The sequence below is a fragment of the Muscardinus avellanarius genome (assembly GCF_963383645.1).
Source record: "Muscardinus avellanarius genome assembly, chromosome: 8".
NCBI lineage: Eukaryota > Metazoa > Chordata > Mammalia > Rodentia > Gliridae > Muscardinus > Muscardinus avellanarius.
Genome location: NC_137794.1, coordinates 94640447 through 94662167, shown reverse-complemented (window position 1 = coordinate 94662167; position 21721 = coordinate 94640447). Strand labels below are relative to the sequence as shown.

General features: G+C 35.9%; 2 protein-coding genes across 3 annotated transcripts in view; both read right to left on the bottom strand.

Annotated features, from left to right (window-relative positions):
• The window catches only part of VTA1 (vesicle trafficking 1), a gene marked incomplete at both ends in the record, with an annotated part of 73099 nt that extends 71457 nt beyond the window's left edge, over positions 1-1642 (bottom strand). For both annotated transcript variants that reach the window (XM_080700637.1, XM_080700638.1), the window contains one exon: positions 1531-1642. In XM_080700637.1, the coding sequence (XP_080556763.1) occupies positions 1531-1642 (112 nt within the window). The remainder of the gene's footprint in view (positions 1-1530) is intronic.
• A 10033-nt stretch (positions 1643-11675) lies between these two features.
• GJE1 (gap junction protein epsilon 1) lies at positions 11676-13425 on the bottom strand (the record flags this gene model as incomplete). The annotated part of the gene is made up of 3 exons (XM_080700036.1): positions 11676-12071; positions 12567-12749; positions 13387-13425. The coding sequence occupies 3 exons, from the start codon at positions 13423-13425 to the stop codon at positions 11676-11678; spliced, it is 618 nt and encodes a 205-aa protein (XP_080556162.1).
• Positions 13426-21721: the final 8296 nt, after the last annotated feature.

The following is a 21721-nucleotide window of genomic DNA, read 5'->3' as shown; positions in this document are numbered from 1 at the left end:
CTATGAATAAGGATTAGTTTTGGAGGGGCACAAGGGGTCCTATTTCACTGTTATGAGAGATCTTGTCCTAACACTTTCCTGCTGGCTCTATCCACTCCAAGCACAATAGTGCCCTTGCTTCCATTTAAGCAGGACTTTTGTTTTCTATATATAAAAAATGCTCTTTCCCAAATGGGCATGAAGGCCTGCCTTCTGCTCCTCTTTCTTTCTTTCAATGTCAACTCAGCAGTGTTCTCTGCCACTCTGAAACCGAAATCCCTTCAAACTCCCTCCCACCACCTTGGTATTTCCTATTCCTTTCCCCAACCTTATTTTTCTTCATTACCTTCTAACATTCTATAATATTACACAAACACACACACACACACACACACACTCACACACCTCCTTATTATTGTATATAAGCTCACTACCTAGTAATTTCTGTGCAAGGTAAAAAGCTCAATAAATACATGTTGAATGAATGATTAATAGTTCCCTGCTTAAAGAATAAGTACAGTGGAAATAATGCTGTAAGCTTTTAACAAAATGAGGTAAAGCACAGAGCATAATCAATTTATTTCCTACAGAAGAAGCTAACAATTGAGTCAGATCCTAAATCATGAGGAGTTAGACAAATGCACAAGAAAGTGGACTTACTCAAAAGTGAATTATGAGGTACATGTGGAGTATGGCAGGTACGGGAATGGATGAGATTCTAAATAACTTTACAATATTCTCAAGAGAAAACATATTATTCTGTGCATCTCCATTCTTAAAAAAAAAACCTCTTCAAGAGATTTACAGTAGTTCAGTAACTTGCTTTATTTGCAGTTAGAGTGTAAGATACATGATAAAGTTTGCATAAAACTACCGGTACTATTCTTTTTACCTATTGTAGAAGGAAAACTGCAGAAACAGCCTGTTTCCCCATCAGCTTTAAATTACACATATCACCATCAAAGTGGGAATACTGCTACCAAAATTCTCAACCCCGGGTATTATTAAAATAAGCCAAGACTAAAATTCTCATTGGTGGGAAAGGGTAGTTTGGATGCAAAAAGGAGATGGTTAAATTCTGCTACTTAGTAGGAAAAGTTCTCCATTCAACCAGGGATAGATTCTGGAATGGGCCTATGTGTTGTCAATTAACCTAAACCCTTCACTACACTTTCAACTAGTCTTTCCTCCTTTTATGATTTCGTTTTGGACCAATTAATCAACTATCCAGGTGATTTCCAGGAGACAGGAAGCTCTTGTTTGTACACAGAGAAAGAAAACCTTAAGGGAGTGTGTTACAGCAAAGTTCAAGAGCTCGCGCAGTTAGCCTGGGGACACTTAAGCAGAAGACGGGATAGGCGTGGATATCCTGTGTTTGGGGTTTTGACACTCTGGAGAAGGTCTAGATCCCAGTGAGCGCAGGGACCTAGGCGTTCCCAGAGGTCAAAGCCAGGTCTAATGCCAGGGGCGGGACATGCCCCATGAACCAGGGGTGTGTGGGCCCCGAGTGTGTCCGGGTACGGACAGGCGAAGCAACTCGGTAAGACTCACAGTAGTAGGCCACCACGGGGTCCCGCTTGTCGTGCTCCTGAGCCGTCCTCAGATGATGCTGTATGCTCTTAAACTGTGGGGGCAGCGGGGGCAGTGGAGCGAGCGCGGCCATCGCCACTGAAAGAACCACCACTTCCTACTGGCGCACCGCCGGCACTTCCGCTTCCTTCCCGGCGTAGCGAACGAGTGCGCAGGGCAAGTCCCGCCCACTCCGCCGTTGCTTGGCGACAGCAAGTCAACTACGGAAGCCCTGGAAGGTCATGCTCAGTGAGTCTGACGGTATTAATAGCGCTTAGAAGGCTGAATCCTTTGAGTGTTGTGTTGTACTTTACACCAGCGCTCTCTGCTGGTCAGAGTGGTAGGAGGAAGAAGCGTTTTTTGTTTTGTTTTGTTTGTTTTGTTTTGTTTTTAGGGGGTGGATTACTGGAGATTGAACCCAGGGACATCCTACCTCTGATGTACACTCCCTGCCCTTTTATTTTTTATTTATTTTTCCTTGGAACAGGATCTGTCAAAGTTGTTGAGTTTATCCATCTTGTGGAAAAAGAAACCAGAGCAAGAAGAAAAAAGAAGAAAAGAGTGCTTATTGACTGGAAGAAATAGTAAAGGTGTGAATCATATTTGACATCATTTAGGATTTATCACTTCCAGTTTCTCAAATAATATTAATAGTCTCCACAGTAATTTGATTTTACACCATTAATTTCAATGATTATGATGCCCACGATTTTCTAATCACTCCCACTCCCCTTCCACACAAATAACTTAGTCCATATATTTATATTACTCCTCTCTATATATCCTTTATGTATACTTGTTTACAGAAGCTGCCATCTTATTCTGGGTCTGGATTTTTTTTTCAACCCTGCCTGAAGCGGAATTCTATATTCTTTCCCATTTTCAGAAACACATTAGCTTCCATGTGAGAATGCATTTGTTTCTCTCTTACTTCTTTTCTCCAGATTCTTCATTCATAGTTGCTGGACTGGAAGAGAAATAAATGAAGAAAAACAGATGGAGATGCTATATATGCTTCCTTTCCGCTTCCACAAATTCTTATTTATTATTTAAATATTTCTTCTCGATTCTCAACTGTGGCTGCCCTTAAAGATCTATTCAGAAGCTTTGAAAAAGCTCCTAACCCAGTCACTTTTGTTTAATTTTTCTGGGTTGGAGCCTAGATACCAGTAGTTTAAAAAGTTCTCATGAAATTGTAATAGTACCACTAGGGTTGAGGACCAGTGCCCTGATGAATGTTCATTGATGATATTTCCAGCTTTCCCTACTGCTTCAAGCAGGGTCTCTGCCTCAATGACTTTGGGCAACAACTGCATTTCCTGCTATTGAGAATAAGGCTCCCAGATATTAATTCTTTCACCTGGCATCTGTGTCAGTTAAAGTAACAATAGCTAGCATTTTTTGAGTATCTGCTATGTATCATGCATGTTGCTAAAATCTTCACATTAATTCAATTAATCTTCAGCATGACCTGTCAGGCAGATATTATCTACATTATCTTACAGATGGGACACAGAATTTAGGTAACTTGTGGAGGTCACAGATTATAGGGATGAGTGATATTAAAATCTACATGTTTTGCTGGATGTGGTGGCGCACGCTTGTAATCCCAGCATTGGGGAGGCTGAGACCTGAGGATCGCGGTTCACAGACAGCCTCAGCTACTTAGTGAGGCCCTCAGTGAGACCCTGATTCAAAATAAAGGATAAAATATAGGTCTGGGGGTGTAGCTCAGAGGTCGAATGCCCCTGGGTTCCATCCCCAGTACTGCAAAAATAAATAAATAAATAAATAAATAAATAAATAAATCAAATCTAGATGTTTTGATTTTAAATCCTGGGCAACTACCATTACTACTTAACAATGATGTCCTTATAGACAAATATTTCCTTCTGTTTTATAAGCTTTTCTGTATTTTGTGATCCTCTATTTGGAAAACTTCCTCTTCCTGTTGGAGCATGCACTTTCCTGTTACTGCCTGATCTCTCCCTTCAGGACTCGAGGCTTCATACATTCGGAGTTAGGAAGGAGGTGGGGGATAAACAAGTATATGAAAGGGTTAGAATAGGATCTTCATCTACCAACAAAAGCTGTCTTCTTTCTAAATACTGCAACCCCTTTGTGAGAGGATAATTGATACATTGGAGAGATATGTCAAGTTTAAAAGCACACTGGAATATGCTACAAGACAAGGATTAACGACAGTGAAGTTGGTTTTTTTTTTATCTTTTGGGTGCATTGCATATGTTAGAAATTTGTATTCTAGATTCAAGAGGCTCACATCCAACTCCTTTAGCATACTCCCAAAGAGAAATACTTTTTTCTAAAAGGTGTGGTGGCAAACACAGGTCCCATTTTTCAGGAGGTTGGGACAGGTGGACTGCAGGTTTGAGGCCAGCTGAGACAACTTAGCAAGACCCTGTTTCACAATAAAAATTATTAAAGGCTGAGGATGTAGTTCAGAGGTAGAGGGCCATGGGTTCAATTCCCATTGCCCTTCACAAATCTGTCAGAAGAATGACATAGGCAGACTCTGAAGACTTGAACGGCCCATTCACCCTCCATGGCTCTGACATATTGAAACTATATGAGTGGAAGTTTATATTTTCAACATCCATATTTAATATCCAATATAATCATCGAATAATACAAGCACATAAAAGGATATTTGTGTGCTGAACTATTTCTGGCCTCTCTCTTGTTCTTGTGTAATATGCTTATTCTTAAGCCAGTGACACATTGCTTGTGCCTTTAAAGAAGACTGGAGAGTATCTATTAAATTAATTAATTTTTAATTTACTTTTATGGTACTGGAAATGGAACCCAGGAGTATTCAACCTCCAAGTTACACCCTCAGCCCTATTTATTTTTATTTTTTATTTTGTAAAAGGGTCTTACTGACTTGCAAAAGACCTCACTAAGTACCTGAGTCTGTCCATGAACCATGATCCTGCTTCTCGGCCTCCCAGATGCTGGGATTACAAGTATGCACCACCACACCCAGCTTGAGAGAATCTATTTTGAATCCTCTTTATTTTGTATTCTTAAAATGTGTTAGCCATGCTAGATATTTTGTATTTACATATAAATTTTAGGAATAGCTTGTCAATGTCTTCTACAATATTCTGGGATTTTAATTAAAATTATATTGAATTTAGAGATTCTTTCTTTCTTTCTTTCTTTCTTTCTTTCTTTCTTTCTTTCTTTCTTTCTTTCTTTCTTTCTTTCTTTCTGTGGTACTGGGGTTTCTGGAAGCCCTTCACCTCCAGGCTACACTCCCAGACCTATTTTTACATTTTTATTTGGAAACAGGGTCTCCTAAACCAGTGCGCGCGGCTGGCTTCGAACCTGCGCGATCCTCCTGTCTCTGCCTCCCAAGCGCGGGGATTACAAGTGTGCGCCACCACGCCCGGCCTTGATTAAGGCTTTCAATATGGATTGATATGTTTTATTATTCCATCCTTAATTTCTTGTAGCACTGTTTCATAATCTTTATTGTATGGGTCTGTATATGTCTGTATATGTTTCATAATTTTAATCTAAGCTACATTGTTTTTTATTTAAACTTAATTTTATTCAACTATAGAAGTGCCAATTTTGATAAATTTTATTATTCCCGTAGGTTTTTGTACATCCTCTAGAATTTTCTAGTACAGCTTTATGTCTGTGAGTAAAGATAATATTTCTTCTTTTCTAATCTGCGTGTATCTATATTTTATCTTGCCATACTTATTGGATACATATTAATTTCATTTTGGTTTTGTCTTATTGAACTCCAGATCATCATGAAACAGGAGTTGTAAGAGTGGATATCCTTGACTTTTTTGCGATCATAGGAAAATTTCATTACTTCTATATTAAGTGGGAAGTTTCCTATTTTTAGATGCTTTTTACCAAGGTTAGGTCATGCTCTTTTAGAGTAAAAGTTTTGGGTTTTGTTCACTTCATCATAACTAGATTTTGAACTTAATCAGATTTCTATATGCATTTATTGAATTGTCTGTGAATTTCCTCTTTTATTTTAGCAATATACACTAATTGATTTTCAAGTATTAAACTTTCATTCCTGGGATGAACCCCACTTGAATATGATATATTACTGTATATATATATATATATATATATATATATATATATATATATAGCTCGATTATATTTGATATTATATGTTTGATAAAAACTCTTGCTATCAAGGGTGTGTTAGCCTCATTATGCAAAGTGGCAACTATTCCCTCCTCATTCCTGAAAGGGAATTTGAAGTATCATTTCTTTTTTTTTTTCTTTTTTTTTTTTTGTGGTACTGGGGATGGAACCCAGGGGCCTTCTACCTCTGGGCTACACTCCCAGACCTATTTTATATTTTATTTGGAAACAGGGTCTCTTAAGCCAGCTGAGGCTGGCTTCGAACCTGTGCTATCCTCTTGTCTCCACCTCCAAGCAGGGGGATTACAAGTGTGCACCACCACGCCCGACTTGAAGTATCATTTCTTTCTTGAACATGTCATAGAATAAAGAGGAAAGCCATTAGAGCCTGGAGTCTTCTTCATGGGAAGAGCTTGACTTTTAAATTTAATTTCTTCAATAAATATAGTGATACTCATCTTTTTCATTTATATTATATATCAACTGTGACATGTCTTAAGGAGTTTTTTCATTTTATCTAAGTATGAAGTTTATTATCATAACATTGTTCAACTTTCCTTTTGATCATTTTCATGTCCTATTATGATGTCCCTTTTTTCATTCATCATATGGACAATTTTCAATATCTCCTTTATTATTTAATATGTTTTTCAGAAACCATATTTTTGTTTAATGCATTTTTATATTATTTTTAAATTTTCTATTTATATGATTTATATGCTGATTTCGATTCCCAGTCTTATATTTAATTTGTTTTTAAATTATTCTTTTTGCTTTTTTTGTGTGTGTGTGGGTCTGGGGATGGGACCCAGGGGCATTCGACCACAGAGCTACACCCCCTGCCTTATTTTTATTCTTTATTTTGAAACCTGGTCTCACTGAGTTGCAGAGGGCCTCACTAAGTAGCTGAGGCTGTCTGCGAACCGTGATCCTCCTGTCTCAGCCTACCAAATGCTGGGATTACAAGCGTGCACCACCACGGCTGGCTTGCAAATTTTTTTAAGTGGGATGCTTAATATAACTTTTCTCAAACAAAATATAACTTCCAATATTCTGCAAAACACTGTTTTAATGCTTTCCACAATTTTGATAAATTATGTTTGCATTATCATTGTTTAAAGTAGTTTTTAATTCCCCATGTAATTTCTTCTTTGATCCATGAGTTAATAAGATTGTTTCATAATTTTTCAAATAATTCGGAATATTCTCAACTTTTGTTGATTTCTGTTTTAATTCTATTGTGATCAGCAAATATATTCTGTATGATTTAAATCCTCAAGTCTGTCTTATGGCCCAGCAAATGTACTCTCTTGGTGGTTGGTTGTTCCGCATAATACTTGAAAAGAACATCCTGTCAGAGGGTGGAGTATTCTATGATATCAATCAGTTGCTTAGTAGTAACGCTTAATTTCTCTATATATTTTCTGATATCCTGTCTTTTGTCAATTGATTGTTGAGAAAAAGCATTAAAATAATTAATTTTAATTCCATATATTTCTCTTTTTAATTTATCTTTGTTTCATATATTCTGATCCTCTGAAATTAGGAGTATACACATTATGGCTGTTCTGTTTCCTGATCAATTATACTTTGAATGTCAAGACATGTCTCTTTAATCCATGGCATTATTCCTTGCCCTAAAATCTACTTGAGTTTTGTCATACTAGTCAGTTGAATTGTCTGATGCTTAGTATTTCATATATCTTTTGTGGTTTCTTTTTAACCTATCAACAAATATTTAAATGATTTTAATATTAAATTTTTAAATATTTAAAATAATTAAAGTGGAATTCTTTTTACTAATTTCATCTGGCTTTAAAAATGTATTCAAACAATTTCTGTTTTTATGTGGAATGCTAAAACCTTTATTTTTATTGTAGTTATTGATGTGTTTGGGTTTAAGTCCACTACCTTCTTATTTTTTTCCATTTGTTTTATTGGTTTTTGTTCTCTTTTTTACACTCTTTGAGTTTAATGAACTGTTTCATAATTTTATTTAATTTTCCTTGTTGTCTTTTAAACCAAAATTTTGTGGCTTTGTTTTGTTTGTTGTTCTGTATTTCATAGTATATGTTTAACATCTCTTTAAATTATCACAGTATATTTCAAATGGTAATATATTACATATATTATTACAACTCTTATAATAGTATATTTCTATACTTGTTTTGATTTTCCAGAGTTTTATTATTTTATTATTATTTTCAGTTATTTTGGATTTATCTCTTCTGTGTTATTTCTGGTATAATCTATAACTATCTGCTTATATTCATGTTAAATCATTTTGTTATAACTTTTATTTTGAAGTTCTTTTGTTTGCTTTTAAATTACCTTTATTGTTTCTTTGTTCATAATAAATGTATTTCTGCTGTCAATTTTTCATGTACTCAAATTTGTTTGTATTGGGTTTTAATATGTAATATTGTAACTTGTTTATTTATGAATAGTCTGAAAATCTTATATTCAAATTACTTCTTTGAGCCAAGAGCTTTTATAAATGGTTTTAATATATTTTCAAATAGAGATTTTGCTAGATTTTAAAATGTGTTCAGACTTTTACTATATTCTCATTTTCTTGAGAAAATGGGTTTTATCTTTGAATTTCAATTGTATATGTAACATTAATTATTCAAAACAATGTAGCTGTGTGTTAAAAATCCTGATATAGTTACTAATAAAGTGAAAAATAGAATAGTGCATCAGTAAGGAATTAAGAAAGATTATCTAAATGAAGTCTTACCTTATCTCTAACTTTATAATAAAATGTACTTGTCTTATTCCATTCATGTTGTTATAATAGAATATCATACCTGGGTAATTTATAAAGAAAATAAATTTATTTTTTAGAAATCCGGAGGCTGAGAGATCCAAGAACAAAGGTCTGGTTTCTGGCGAGGATTTTCTTTAGTGGCATGTGTCAAAAGGCATTGCTTGGCAAGAGAGGCCAACCTTACTTTCATAGCAAACCCGTCTTCCTCTCTGATCATGGACCACTGGCTAGATAACATCAGTCCATTCATTTAGGAAAGGCCCTCATGACTTAAAGATCTTACCATTCAATAATTCTGTACTGAGATTAAGCTACCAAAAACATGAGCTCTGGGAGACACATCAAAACTTTAGCAATAATGCTTTTTTAAAAGAAGTAGACATAAGCAGGATTCCTTTGGTAGTTTAGACATGCTATCTATCCACCTTTTCAGTTGAAGAGATAAGAAAGAGCCCAGGGAGGCCAAGGAGACTGGAATTTAAAGGTCACACTTGTCGAGAGAGAGAGAGAGAGAGAGAGAGAGAGAGAGAGAGAGAGAGAGAGAGAGAGAGAGAGAGAGATGGGGGGTGGGCAACAAAGCAAGAGAGCTCCAGAGATGTGCGAGGGATCTTGAGCTGAATCTTGATCAGTGCAACATCTTTCAGTGACTTTTCTGTGAAAGAACTACTTGAAGAGATTAAGAGCAACAATACCAGAGATCCACACAGGGCTGAGAATAGTTGTGGTTCCAACAGCCAAGGTGAAGAATTCCTTAACAGCGGAGCATACTGTGGCAATGCTCAAATCTAAAAGATGAATCTAAAGAAGAATAAAAATGCCTGTCTATGAATGGGTAGTGATGTTCAGGGAAAGTCAGCTGTGGCTTTTTTGAAAACAGGATCAGTCGTTAAACCGGGCGTGGTGACCACACTTGTAATATCAGTACTTGGGAGACTAAGACAGGAAGATTTCACATTTGTGGCCAGCCTCAGCTACTTGATGAGGCTCTCTGCAACTTAGTGAGACCTTGTTTGAAATAAAGAATAAAAAATAGGATTGGGGGTGCAGCTGGGAGGTAGAATGTCCATAGGTTCAATCCCCAGTACCACAACAAACAAATAAACAAAAACCTTAATATCCCTGAGAAAAATGCTGAGAAACAAACCCAACGAATGTCCCTTTGTCCTCTCCCTTTTTTCCTGGGCCAGAATGAGGACGTGCTTCCTGCAGATTCAGCACTTTCTAATGGTGACCATGAGTCAACCAGTGTTAGGATTCAACTCAAGATTTTTTTTTTTTTTTTTTGGTGGTACTGCGGGTGGAATCCAGGGGCTTTCTATCTCCGGGCTATATTCCCAGACCTATTTATACTGTTTGGAAACAGAGTCTAAGTTGCTGAGAGCCTCACTAAGTAGCTGAGGCTGTCTTCAAACCAGTGCGATCCTCCTGTCTCAGCCTCCCAAGCGTGAGGATTACAAGCATGTGCCACCATTCCCAGCTCAACTCAAGATTCTGAGAGTAGTGGGAAAGTAACATGTTTAATCCATGACAGGGGCACCTGATAGAGTACTAAGAAAAGTTTTGTTCTTGTCTTAGGACAAAATGAGCCCTTCAGAAAGGACCACACTGGTCCTAACAGAGTTTAAAAAAAAAAAAAAAAGCAAAAAGAGTCTCTGTTTCTAAATAACCTATATCCCTGAACAAAATTTCAGAATATTTCTGAGTAGAAAAATATCTAGGATCCAGCTAGGTAAATCTTACACACACACACACACACACACACACACACACACACACACACACAATGTTCGATGTTCATTTAAAGATCAGCCTTGCAAAGGTATAGGAAAGAAAATATGAACCTCAAGAAACATGGGAGAACTGTTGGGAGTAGTACACCTTGGATGTAAGCAAAAAAGGGAAGTATTGTCTATAAAAAATTTAAATATAATAATAAAAGTTTGAACATTGTTAATTGTTTATTAGTACCAAGGGTCAATGATTCTAAAAAAAAGATAGTGAATAAATATTCTTTCCATTCAGGGTGGGCTATTATACCAGGCCCCACTCTCTTGGCATGCCAATAGGCCATCTAGTAGAATCTTATATACATAATAAATTTCGACTATCTTTTATTTTAACTCTTAATTCAGTACTTGTTAAATAGCAGGTATTCTGTAGCTATCTGGTGAATGAAAGTTGGTTTTTCTTCTGTGCTTTTATGCAGAAATGGCTCAATGATTCAGGAGTCCTAAATACAGGAGTTCATAATATCAAACATAGGCTGAATAATTCTTAACAAAATATTAAAAACTACTTATTTTCCTAACAGGAAAATTGCATAAGCCAATAATACATAAACATTTTAAATACTATAAAATGAAGATGGTTGTTGGTAAAGCAGGCAGAACAGAATTCCCTGGACTGAAGTAATTTTAAATAATTTTATAACTATTGAAGGAGTTGGATTTAATATAAACATACTTTTTCATTTCAATAATCTTGAATATAGAAGTTATTATTAGTGAATACATATGGTCACAACAAGGAACAAGGAAATATGCACAATATTATCCATAGCATTTTATTTGGTGATTATATTTCCATATCATTTAATATTAAAAATGTCAAAAAACAACATGAGTATAATATTAAACATAATTGCTGCATTTCTTCAAGTTAGTGATCAAACTATAGATTACTTTTTAATAATTTATAATTTTTTAGTTTAAGTTATATTTTATATGAATGCAAAAATAATTATATCCTCCAAGTTAAAACTGCATGATACTAAGAAAAGAGAAATAGTTTTGTTGTATGACAGAGTAAATAGATTACCATCCTTGAATATTAATTTTCCACTCTTTAAAAGAGATAATAAAGATTTTTTGGGCCACAAAATGCTTTGGTCAATTAGAATGTTGTATGTGAGAAAGTCTGTAAAAGTACTATTTAAAAATGAACTAACATTGGTTCTATGTCTACTTTATAATAAAATAAGTGTTAAAATTAAAATAGGATAAAATGTTTGTTCAGAAATCTCTGTCTTAGAACTTAGATGGATTGACCTTTGGAAACTTAATTTTATATTTTATAGTCAACATAAATTTCTGACACACCAAATAAGTTTAAAGAACAGACATTCATTTTTAAAATGAGGTCCTCTCTGAATAGGATGAAATTAAATAAATGATTGATAAATAGCTATAGCATGATAGGAGGTAATCAACCCTTGTCACTGCCTAATTAGAAAACATGATCTTCTACATACAATTTCAAAAACCTCAGCAACACATAATACCACTGTAATTACTGTGAATGTATACATGGCAATGAGAAAGATGGTCTTTTCAAAGTGCTCTGGAACCATGCATTTTATAATGGTCATTTTTTTCCCAAGAGATCCAGCATCACACAAGTAAAGAGGTTTTACTTGGAAACCGAAGAGGTGGATTTGAAGCCAAAATGCTATCACCTCTAGACTAATTCTTAACAAGACTGAGAGGATGTAAGTCACAGTGTAGATGGGCTTTTGAAGGATGCATTCTTGATTGATGCTTTTACATGCAGCATAAAGATGGAAAATAGCTCCAGGAACCAGGACAATCACTAGCTGTAATGCCCAGAATACCTAAAGTATATCAGAAATAGCTTAGTCAAATGCATTAATCAATATGTAATAAAAAATTGACTAAAAATGCACTGACTCTCAACAGAAGCTACATTAAAACATTCCAAGTTTTATAAACAATCCAAATAGTATAACGAATGTAGTAATGTTTAACATTAATACATAATGAATGTAGTGGTGTTTAACATTTAATGACTAATATATTTAAAACTTTAGCTTGTATTAATTGTGAAAAGATGGTTATATTTTACTTTCATTGCCTGTTGATTACAGTTAATAATGAATTACTTAGTTTTAGGAGATACTTAATTTTCCTATTCTAAATACAGTCTGGAATATAATTATAACATCAATAGATAATAGAATTCTGGAGTGGAGGATTTTTTTTTCTGAAATATTCAACTCATTAAAGAAAAAGTCATGTCAATTCTCAAAATCATGCTTGTTAGAGTGTATCTTTGGAGTCAATGTTTATGTGCAAACAGAAAAACTTACTTGTGGAGTAATTGGCCTGAATTGATTGTAGCAGAAAAGGTTTATGTCTCTTTTGTCGGGATCACAGCTGAAGTGCAAAGCCTCATTTCCATAAACTGCAAAACCTAACACTCCAAGGAAGAACATTCGGACAGATCCAAAGAAAAGAGTGTGGAATTGACCAATGATGGTTGGAGGTTTGACCTGTCATGGTTTTAGGAGAAAAAAAAAAAAAAAACAAACAGGTAAAAACAAACATTAACCCCAGTGCCACCAAAAAAAAAAAAAAAAAAAAAAAAAACATACTAAGAATACTTGCATAATCACATTTTAAGAGCTAAAGTTTTAAGAAGTTTTCAAACCTTTTTACTCTTAAAATAGGAAATACAACAAATAGAAACATATTGTAAATCAGATGTGTTGTTTTGGAAATATTTATACAGCTTTGAATTAATATTATCTTCTCCTATAATCCCTTAAACATAAAGTCATGACATTCTTAGTCTATCTAATACATTCTTTGGAAAATTTGATCACATATCTAATATTTAACAGTATATTATCTTACCTACAAAAGAATACTTATTCTGTTATCTCTGCAGCTTTTTTCTACTTCTTAATTATAGAATTAAAAGTGAGTCACTTTAAAACATCAACATCTTAAAGTTACTTCCTGAATTTTTCTCTTATAGTTTTTTTGTTCAAAATATTTTGAAGCATATGGTTTTTACTTATAATATTCACCCTCAATATAGAGGGATTTATTCATTACCACTCATGCAAATCAGGTTAAAATACACATGGAACGCTGCTAACAATTGATGTTTTGTATAATACTTACACATCCTTCATAGAAGTTTTTGATGTAATTTAGAGACATGTCTCAGGAGATGTTATCCTGGCATCCCTGTGGGTTAATTCTTGAACCACGTTGCCAGTTCGCTTCTGCCAGAATCAAACTCTTATATTCTCTCATGACTTTTACAGTAGAAAACACGCATCACTGCAAATTTCTCTCCCCTCCTCTTTTTCTGTCTTTTTTTTTTTTTCATAGATCTCTGGGGCCCCAGTCAACTTTCCTATCTCTGTCCCAAAACAAAACAAAAACAAAGAAACAAAAGCATAGGGCATGTGGTCAATCTAATAATCCCTTGGCTTGCACTATCAGCAGAGCCAGCCAGCCAGCCAGGATGCCAGCAAAGCAAGAGGCAGGGGACAAAGGCTCTGAGCACTCGATGCCTCTGCAGCTACCTGCGAGTTGCCTGAATGTAAATCAGTGGACTCTTCAGCCTGGGAGGCCATGAGCTGCATCCTAAAAGATAAGCGTATGGGAAATACCCTGGATTCTTTCATTCACTTCTAATTTCTAGGAAGTTTAAAAAGTTATAACACAGGCTATGATAAATATAACATCACTGAATATTACTAGTGTGTTCCCCTATTTGCCTTTTTTGTTGAATACTTGACACGGACATAGAAATATATGCAATTAGGTCTCTGTTCCAATGACACATACAGGGTACCACTAATCAAAGTAGAATCAGGGTCTGGCACAAATCATGATAACGATCCCTCTTTTTCTTTTGTTCTTCAGCAGATAAGGTTACCTGTTAGACATTGGTAAGAGTGCTGAGAAACAGCATGAACCAAGACAGACATGTAGTTACCTCTGACTGATATATCTGCTAGCTCTATTCTCTATCCACCTATAATGCCACAAAACCAATGATGAATCACATCTTCTTTCTTTACTTGCCTTCCTCATCTTTTTTTCTGATTTGCTGAAGATTGAAACACCAGACAATTTTATTGTCTTCCAGCAGTGAAGAAGTGACTGCATAAAATATGTAATTTTAACCACTGGACAAAGGTGGTGACATTGTTGAATAGGAGCCCTGTGGTGGGTAGGAAAAAATGAAAACAAGCAACTTAACAATCCCTCAGAATACTAATATAAAAGAATTGGAGACGAGATTCTCATCTTTCTGCAATCAAAATTCCAGGGTTCTTTTTTTTTTGTATGTTGATTCCTATCAAGGGACATCTAAAAACCCTAATGGTCATTTGCATGAAAGAAATCCCGCTTTATTTTCTACCATTGTACAGTAATGAGTAGTAGTATTTAGTTGAATACATAGTATTTCGTTGAATAAGTGTCAGACATATAAACCATCAGCATCTGCCTTAGTCCTTTCAGGGATGTAAACAATTATCTTGAAACTTACTGGCATGTTTAGAAGAGGAAAATGCAGGCTTATCTTCATAGCTAGTATCTCTAAGGAGCCAAATAAGTATTTCAAGTCATCCCCTCACAGGTCCAGACCCAACTTAGGAATAAGGCATAAACAGTCCAAAATACTTTTGTTATTACACATAAATATTTGATTGGTAAAGAATGTTTTTTTTTTTTTTTTTTTTTTTTTTTTGGTGGTACTGGGGATGGAACCCAGGGGCCTTCTGCCTCTGGGCTACCCAGACCTATTTTATATTTTATTTGGAAACAGGGTCTCTTAAGCCTGGCGAGCCTGGCTTCTAACTTGAAACGAGGGTTTCTTGAGAGGCGTTTCCTTGAGATGAAATGGAGTTCCCTCTTGAAGGAACTCAACGTTTTCTTACCGGGTTCTTGTCTACGGTGAGTGAAGAATGACACCCACAGACCTCAGGAAGGGGAGTAAAACATTTATTGGAAGCAGCAGGGAATGGGGAAGGGTGGCTGAACACCCCAGAGGGACTGGAACTCTGGGTCCAGCAGCTGCCTTCAGGACAATACTTGAGAGTAGCCCAAGCCGAATTGCCTTCGGGTGCAGGCTGCTTTCTTCCAGAGTCCGTGCGATCTGCCAGAAGAGAATAGGAAAAGAGGCAGACACCACTCTGGGCTGTCGGGTCTCCTGGTGTCCAGTAGTTGTCTTCAGGTCACTACTCGAGTGTCGCCCGAGCCAAGTGCCGTCAATTACAAACTACTTTCTCCCAGAGTCCACACGATCTGCCAGAAAAGAGGTACAGGTCACCCCTAGGGGCCTGGTCAGCCTTGATGTCCAGCAGAGGCCATCAGGTCACTACTCGAGAGTCGCCCGAGCCACGTGCCCTCAGATGCACTCTGCCTTCTCTCAGGGCCAACACGACCTGCAGGAGAGAGAACAGCTCCCCAAAAGGGGAGGAGGTCCCAAGAGGGAAAGCCCCAATTGCTGATCCACAAGGGTCATTGTCCATCGCTTGCAAGTCTGCTTTTGGTTAGGGTGACTTTTGGGAATTCTGGGAAGCAGCTCTCAGGATTTGCATAGGGTATTTGCAAGTCCTTTGATGGGTCTCCTTTCAGGAATGCCAGACTTGCTGGGTGAGGGGCTCCTAGGTTTGTTGATTAGTAAACAGATGGCTTTGTGAAGCTCTGGCCTTCTTATCTCTGAGCCTTTGGAATTTCAGGTATTTGTTGCCCCTCAGGAAACTCAGGAAATTCAGGAAATTAACTTTTTTCTACTGAGGCCTTTTTCCTATCTGTCTATTTCCTTTCTATCTCCTCATAACCTGCGCTATCCTCCTGTCTCAGCCTCCCAAGCGTGGGGATTACAAGCATGCGCCACCACGCCTGGCAAGGAATGTGGTTTTACCTATTTGGAGAAATGTGATTCTCAGATATACAGTTGTGTTCTGGCCAGTGCTGTAACATGGCTGCCTTTTCTGCATGACGCACCTGTCTGGCTTGGTGAGTTATGTCATGAGAAGGACAGTATGGAACTGCTGATCTCAGAGGGCAGTTTGCTCACAGGGGAAATTGCTCAGTAATCAATGATGGAAGCTCAACATTACCTTCTAAAGATGAAGTAAACTCACCAGAGAAGGTGGCAGCTTTTATGAGACTGGCCTCACATACATGACAATTGCCAGGGCTATTTACTGAAGTGACAACCTGTGTTTCTTTCCATGCTAATATTTGCAGATTTCCAAAAGTTTCAAAAGAGGATAGTTCCTGATGTATAGCCACAGCTTAGGCCTTTGCTTTGTACATATTTACTAACCTTACAGTGGGCGAAGCAAGTTATAATATCAACCCAGATTTCAGAAATAGCTGCTACCCCTTCATGGTTTGCAAAGTCACATTATAGAAATATATGGGTGCAAAACCAGAAAAGACTTTGTGGTCCATCTGATATTTTACCACACATATTCTATCACATATATTTATATCCTCTCTATATATCTTCACCATTACCCTAGGAGGCCAAGGCTCTCATCTAATTGTAGCATTAGAGTACATGTGTTCATGAATTGCATTATTTCTGGATGTGGCTCAGGTGTGGCTTCTCTCGTTCCAGAATCTGTGGATAAACAAGGACTTGTCATCTTCTATTTAGCATCAACATATGATGGTGATTTAGGGATAGGATGACTATAAGAGATACTTCCACTCCCAAAGAGAAAGAACAGAAGTCATACAACTGTCAATGATGCTTTATAACAATTCTGAAATCTCACAGGGAAGAATACTACTTTGTCCTACTTTGGAGTCACAGAATGAACAAGGCATAGTACTATTCGGTGAAAACTGCTCCCCAGTCCTCTGTGCTTTTTTGCTTAACAGAAGTGGCTCCTGGGTCACTGGTTGTCAACAATCTGTAGCTCTTCAATGGCCGATAGCCCTGTGCTCTGTGTTCTTGGCTGAAAGCATCTTCCCTTTTATATTACAGAAAATGGTATTAAAAGCTAAATAGCTTCCTCACAGTACTTTCTACTTGAAGAAAGTTGGGGAGCCAGAGTCTTTTATAATTTGACCAATGTCTGCTTCCTCTAATACATACTAGTAACTATTTTGCTGCTAAAACACTATTAATCATTTTTTGTGTGCTTCTATGTATTGTATTAAAATATATCATTTGAAAAATATAACTATTTTAAAGACATACTTCCTCTCTATGTATGTATATATATATATATATATATATATATATATATATATATTCACTTACATATATATAATCACTTCTGTTTTTATCTTAGGCTTTTTCTAAGATGATGGTTTTAAGATTTTTTGTCTAGTTGGGATGGCCATTAGTTGTCTTAAATATTTAAGTGATATAAAGGACATTATAACCACATCATTGATGTAATTTTTACCCTACATTAGAAAATTTAACAACCATGTGGTTTTTACCTTTTATTTTGTTATTGTAGTGTGTCCCATCATGTTAATAAGGAAAGGTAAAAACCTTAAATAAGTGCAGAAAAACCATTTGACAAAATAAACAATTTGTGATAAAAAAAATCTTAGAAAAATGAATTAGAAAAAATTTACCTCAACACAATATTGGCCACATGCTTTTGAAAAGCCTATAGATAACATCACTATCAATGCAGAAAAGACTGAAGAAATTGAAAGCATTCCTTCTAAGATTTCACACAAGGCAAAGATGTCCATTCTTATCACTTCTATTCAAAATAATACTAGAAGTCCTAACTGGAGCAATTAGAAAAAAAAAAGTCAAGTCAGAAAGGTAAAAATAAAATTATCTCCACTTGTAGACAACATGATCATATAAGAAAACATTAAAGAATTAACATTTTCTATATAAACTGTTAGAATTAACAAACAAATTCAGAAAAGTTGAAAGATACAAACAAATCAACATCCAAAAGTAAGTGATATTTCTTTACACAAAGAATGAGCTATCTGAAAAAGAAGTTAATAAAAAAAAAACCATTTTTTCATTTCAGTTGCCCATTTTTTCATTGGGTTGTTTGTTTTGCTAGTGTAGAGTCTTTATATGCATACCCATGTTCATAGCAGCACAGTTTGTAATAGCCAAAATATGGAACCAATCTAGATCTCCATCAACAGATGAGTGGATTGCAAAATTATGGGAAATACACACAATGGAATTCTATTCAGCTATAAAGAAAAATAAAACAATAGCATTTTCAAGAAGATAGAAGGAACTAGAGAACATTATGTTGAGTGAGATTAGTCAAGAACAGAAAGAGAAGGGACATATGTCTTCTCTAATATGTTCAAGCTAGGGAGTAGTGGTAATACCAGAGGGATTCCAGATGATGGAGGGGAAATCTCAGCAAAGCTTGAACGGAAGGATAGGAGAGGAAGAAAGCTGAGGTTGTTCAATGGAGGAGCTACATAGGAATATGGTAATAGCATAAATACAACATGATTATCCTGGACACTCTCTATTGGGGTGGGAGGGGAAGAGAGGGGGAAGGGCATGAAGTACAATGTAAATGTACACCACTCTCAATATGTTCCACTTATAAAAAAACAAAAATTAAATAAAAATCCCATTTACAATTGCAATAAAAGGAAACTAATTAGGATTGACTGAAATTATTCAAAAAGGTGAAGGACTTGTACAATAATACATGTATAACATTAATGAAGCAATTTTGAGAAGATACAGATAAGTCTAATACATGTATGTGTGTGAATTGAAAGAATTAATGTTAAAATGTGCATACTACCAAAATGATCTACATATTCAGTGTAATCTCTGCTAAAATCCCAGTGGCAGTCTCTATAATAGAAAAGCCATTCTAAATTCTTGAGAAATTACTAAAGATCCTGAATTGCCAAAGCAATCTTGAGCAAAAACAAACAAACAAACAACAACAACAAAAAAACTGGAAGCATCTCATTTCCAGATTTCAAAATGCATTCAAAGCAACAGTAGTCAAAGTAGTATGGTATTGGTATAAAAGCAGACATATAACCCAATGGAAGAGACTAGAGGAACAGAAATGAGTCTCTGCATCTATATCTTCAACCTGGATGACAAGAAAATACATTAGGAAAACATTAATCTTCTCAATAAAATTGGAAACTGGATATCAACATGCAGAAGAATAAAATTGGATTTTTAGCTAACCATATCAAAAAATCAACTCAAATTGGACAATGGACTTCAACATGAGATTGGAAACTGGAAAACTACTGAAAAATACAGAAGAAACACTTCTTGGCATTAATCTGGGCATTATTATTATTATTTTTTTTGGGGGGGTGGTACTAGGGTTCCTGGAAGCCTTTCTACCTCCAGGCTACACTCCCAGACCTATTTTATATTTTTTTAAATTTGGAAACAGGGTCTCCTAAGCCAGCGTGCGCGGCTGGCTCTGAACCTGCGCGATCCTCCTGTCTCCGCCTCCCTAGCGCGGGGATTACAAACCTGCGCCGCCACGCCCGGCGTTCTGGGCATTAATTTTTGAATATGATCCTAAGAGTCTAGTAACAAAAGGAAAACCAAACAAAAGGAAAACAAAATTGCATCAAACTAAAAAGATTATTCACGGCAAAGGAAACAATCAACAGGATGAAACGCAATCTATGAAATGGGAGAAGGTATTTGAACACTATATCTTATAAGCAGCTAATATATGAAATTTATAATGAACTCATAAAACTCAATAGCAAAAAAATTCAAGTAACTGGATTATAGGATGGGTAAAAGATGTGAAGAGATATTTAGTAAGAGAAGACACAAATGGTCCAAAGGTGTGTGAAAAGATAGTCACTAATCTTGGGGAAGATGCAAATCAAAGCCATAATGAAAATCACCTCACACCTGTTGGAATTGAGAATGGTTATTACCAAATCAAAACACAAACAACAGCCTGACGCTTGTAATCCCCGTGCTTGGGAGGCGGAGACAGGAGGATTGCGCAGGTTCGAAGACAGCCCCGCTGGCTTAAGAGACTCTGTTTCCAAATAAAAATATTAAAAATAGGTCTGGGAGTGTAGCCCGGAGGTAGAAGGGTTTCCAGGAACCCCAGTACCACCAACAAAACAAAACAAAACAAAAACAAAAACAAAACACAAACAACATATTAACAAGAATTTGGAGAAAAAGGAAGGCTTACCCACCATTTTGTGAATGCAAATTGGGTCATCTTTAATGAAAAGCAGTATGTAAGTTACTTAAAAAACTTAAAATGCCTAGTGATTCAGGGATTCCACTTCTGAGTATATACCCAAGACAATGAAATCAGAATCGTGCAGAGCTATCTACACCTTAGTGAAACATTTTTCAACAGTAGCCAAGACACATACAACCTAAATGTCCATCCAGATAAATATATAAAGAAATGGTTACACACACACACACACACACACACACACACACACACACAGAATATTTTTCAGACTTTAGAAAAAGGAGTGATATCTGGACATTTGCAACAACTTGGATGAAAGTGGAGGACAACATGCTAATAAAAATAAGCCAGATACAAACAGATAAACACTACTTGATCTCATTTATATATGGAATCAAAATCAAAATCATAAAAGCTGACACTGAAATGGCAGTTGCCAGATGTAGGGCAGGGTGTGGAAGAAATGAGGAGACAAATGCCACAAAGTTTTAGTTGAACAAATGTTATGGTGATTTAATGTACAACAGTTGATTATAATAACAATACTGTAATTTAAATTTTCTTTAAATTAAAATTTGCTAAAATGTTAGATCTACATATTTTTAACACACACCAAGGTAATTATAAAAGGTATGAAAGGTTATAAATATATAAATTGGGTTGAATATGGTGATTGATTTCTCAGTGTATATGTTTATGCAAACCTTATGTTGTTTACCATAAATATATATAATTATTTGTCAAAGATAACTCAAAGCTGAAACAAAAAAGTGAGTTACATGTGTTGCTTTGCAGCCAGACTTTCCTGTGATTTTATACTTATTCATCTTTATTCACTTATTAAATAAATATTGAACTTATTCAATGAATAGTACAAGCTGCTGTGCAAGGTGTTGAGAATTGGTGAGAATCCTTACCTTCAAGGAACTTCCATAAGAGGAAGTGTACTTGTGCATGTATGTACATATATATTCATATGTGTGGTTGAGATGGGTGCTGCAGAGAATTTGCTTAAAATTGGGCATGATTTTAATTCAATCCTTCAGAGTATGGTCACATACTCTCAGCCTATGTTATATCTGGCAAACAACAAGATATCTCAATATGAAATTTCTCTTTAGCATTATTTTAGTTTCAGTATTTTGCATTGTGTTTCAATAATTTACCCTCTTTCTCATGAGATGCCCAATGACTATTGAATGGGGTGGAAAAGAAGTCGATTTAGGTACTGAGAATTGTATGCTTCCCAGAAGGACATCTGAGATAAGGCAATCTGGATAGCTGCCTGGATTCATAAATCACAACCC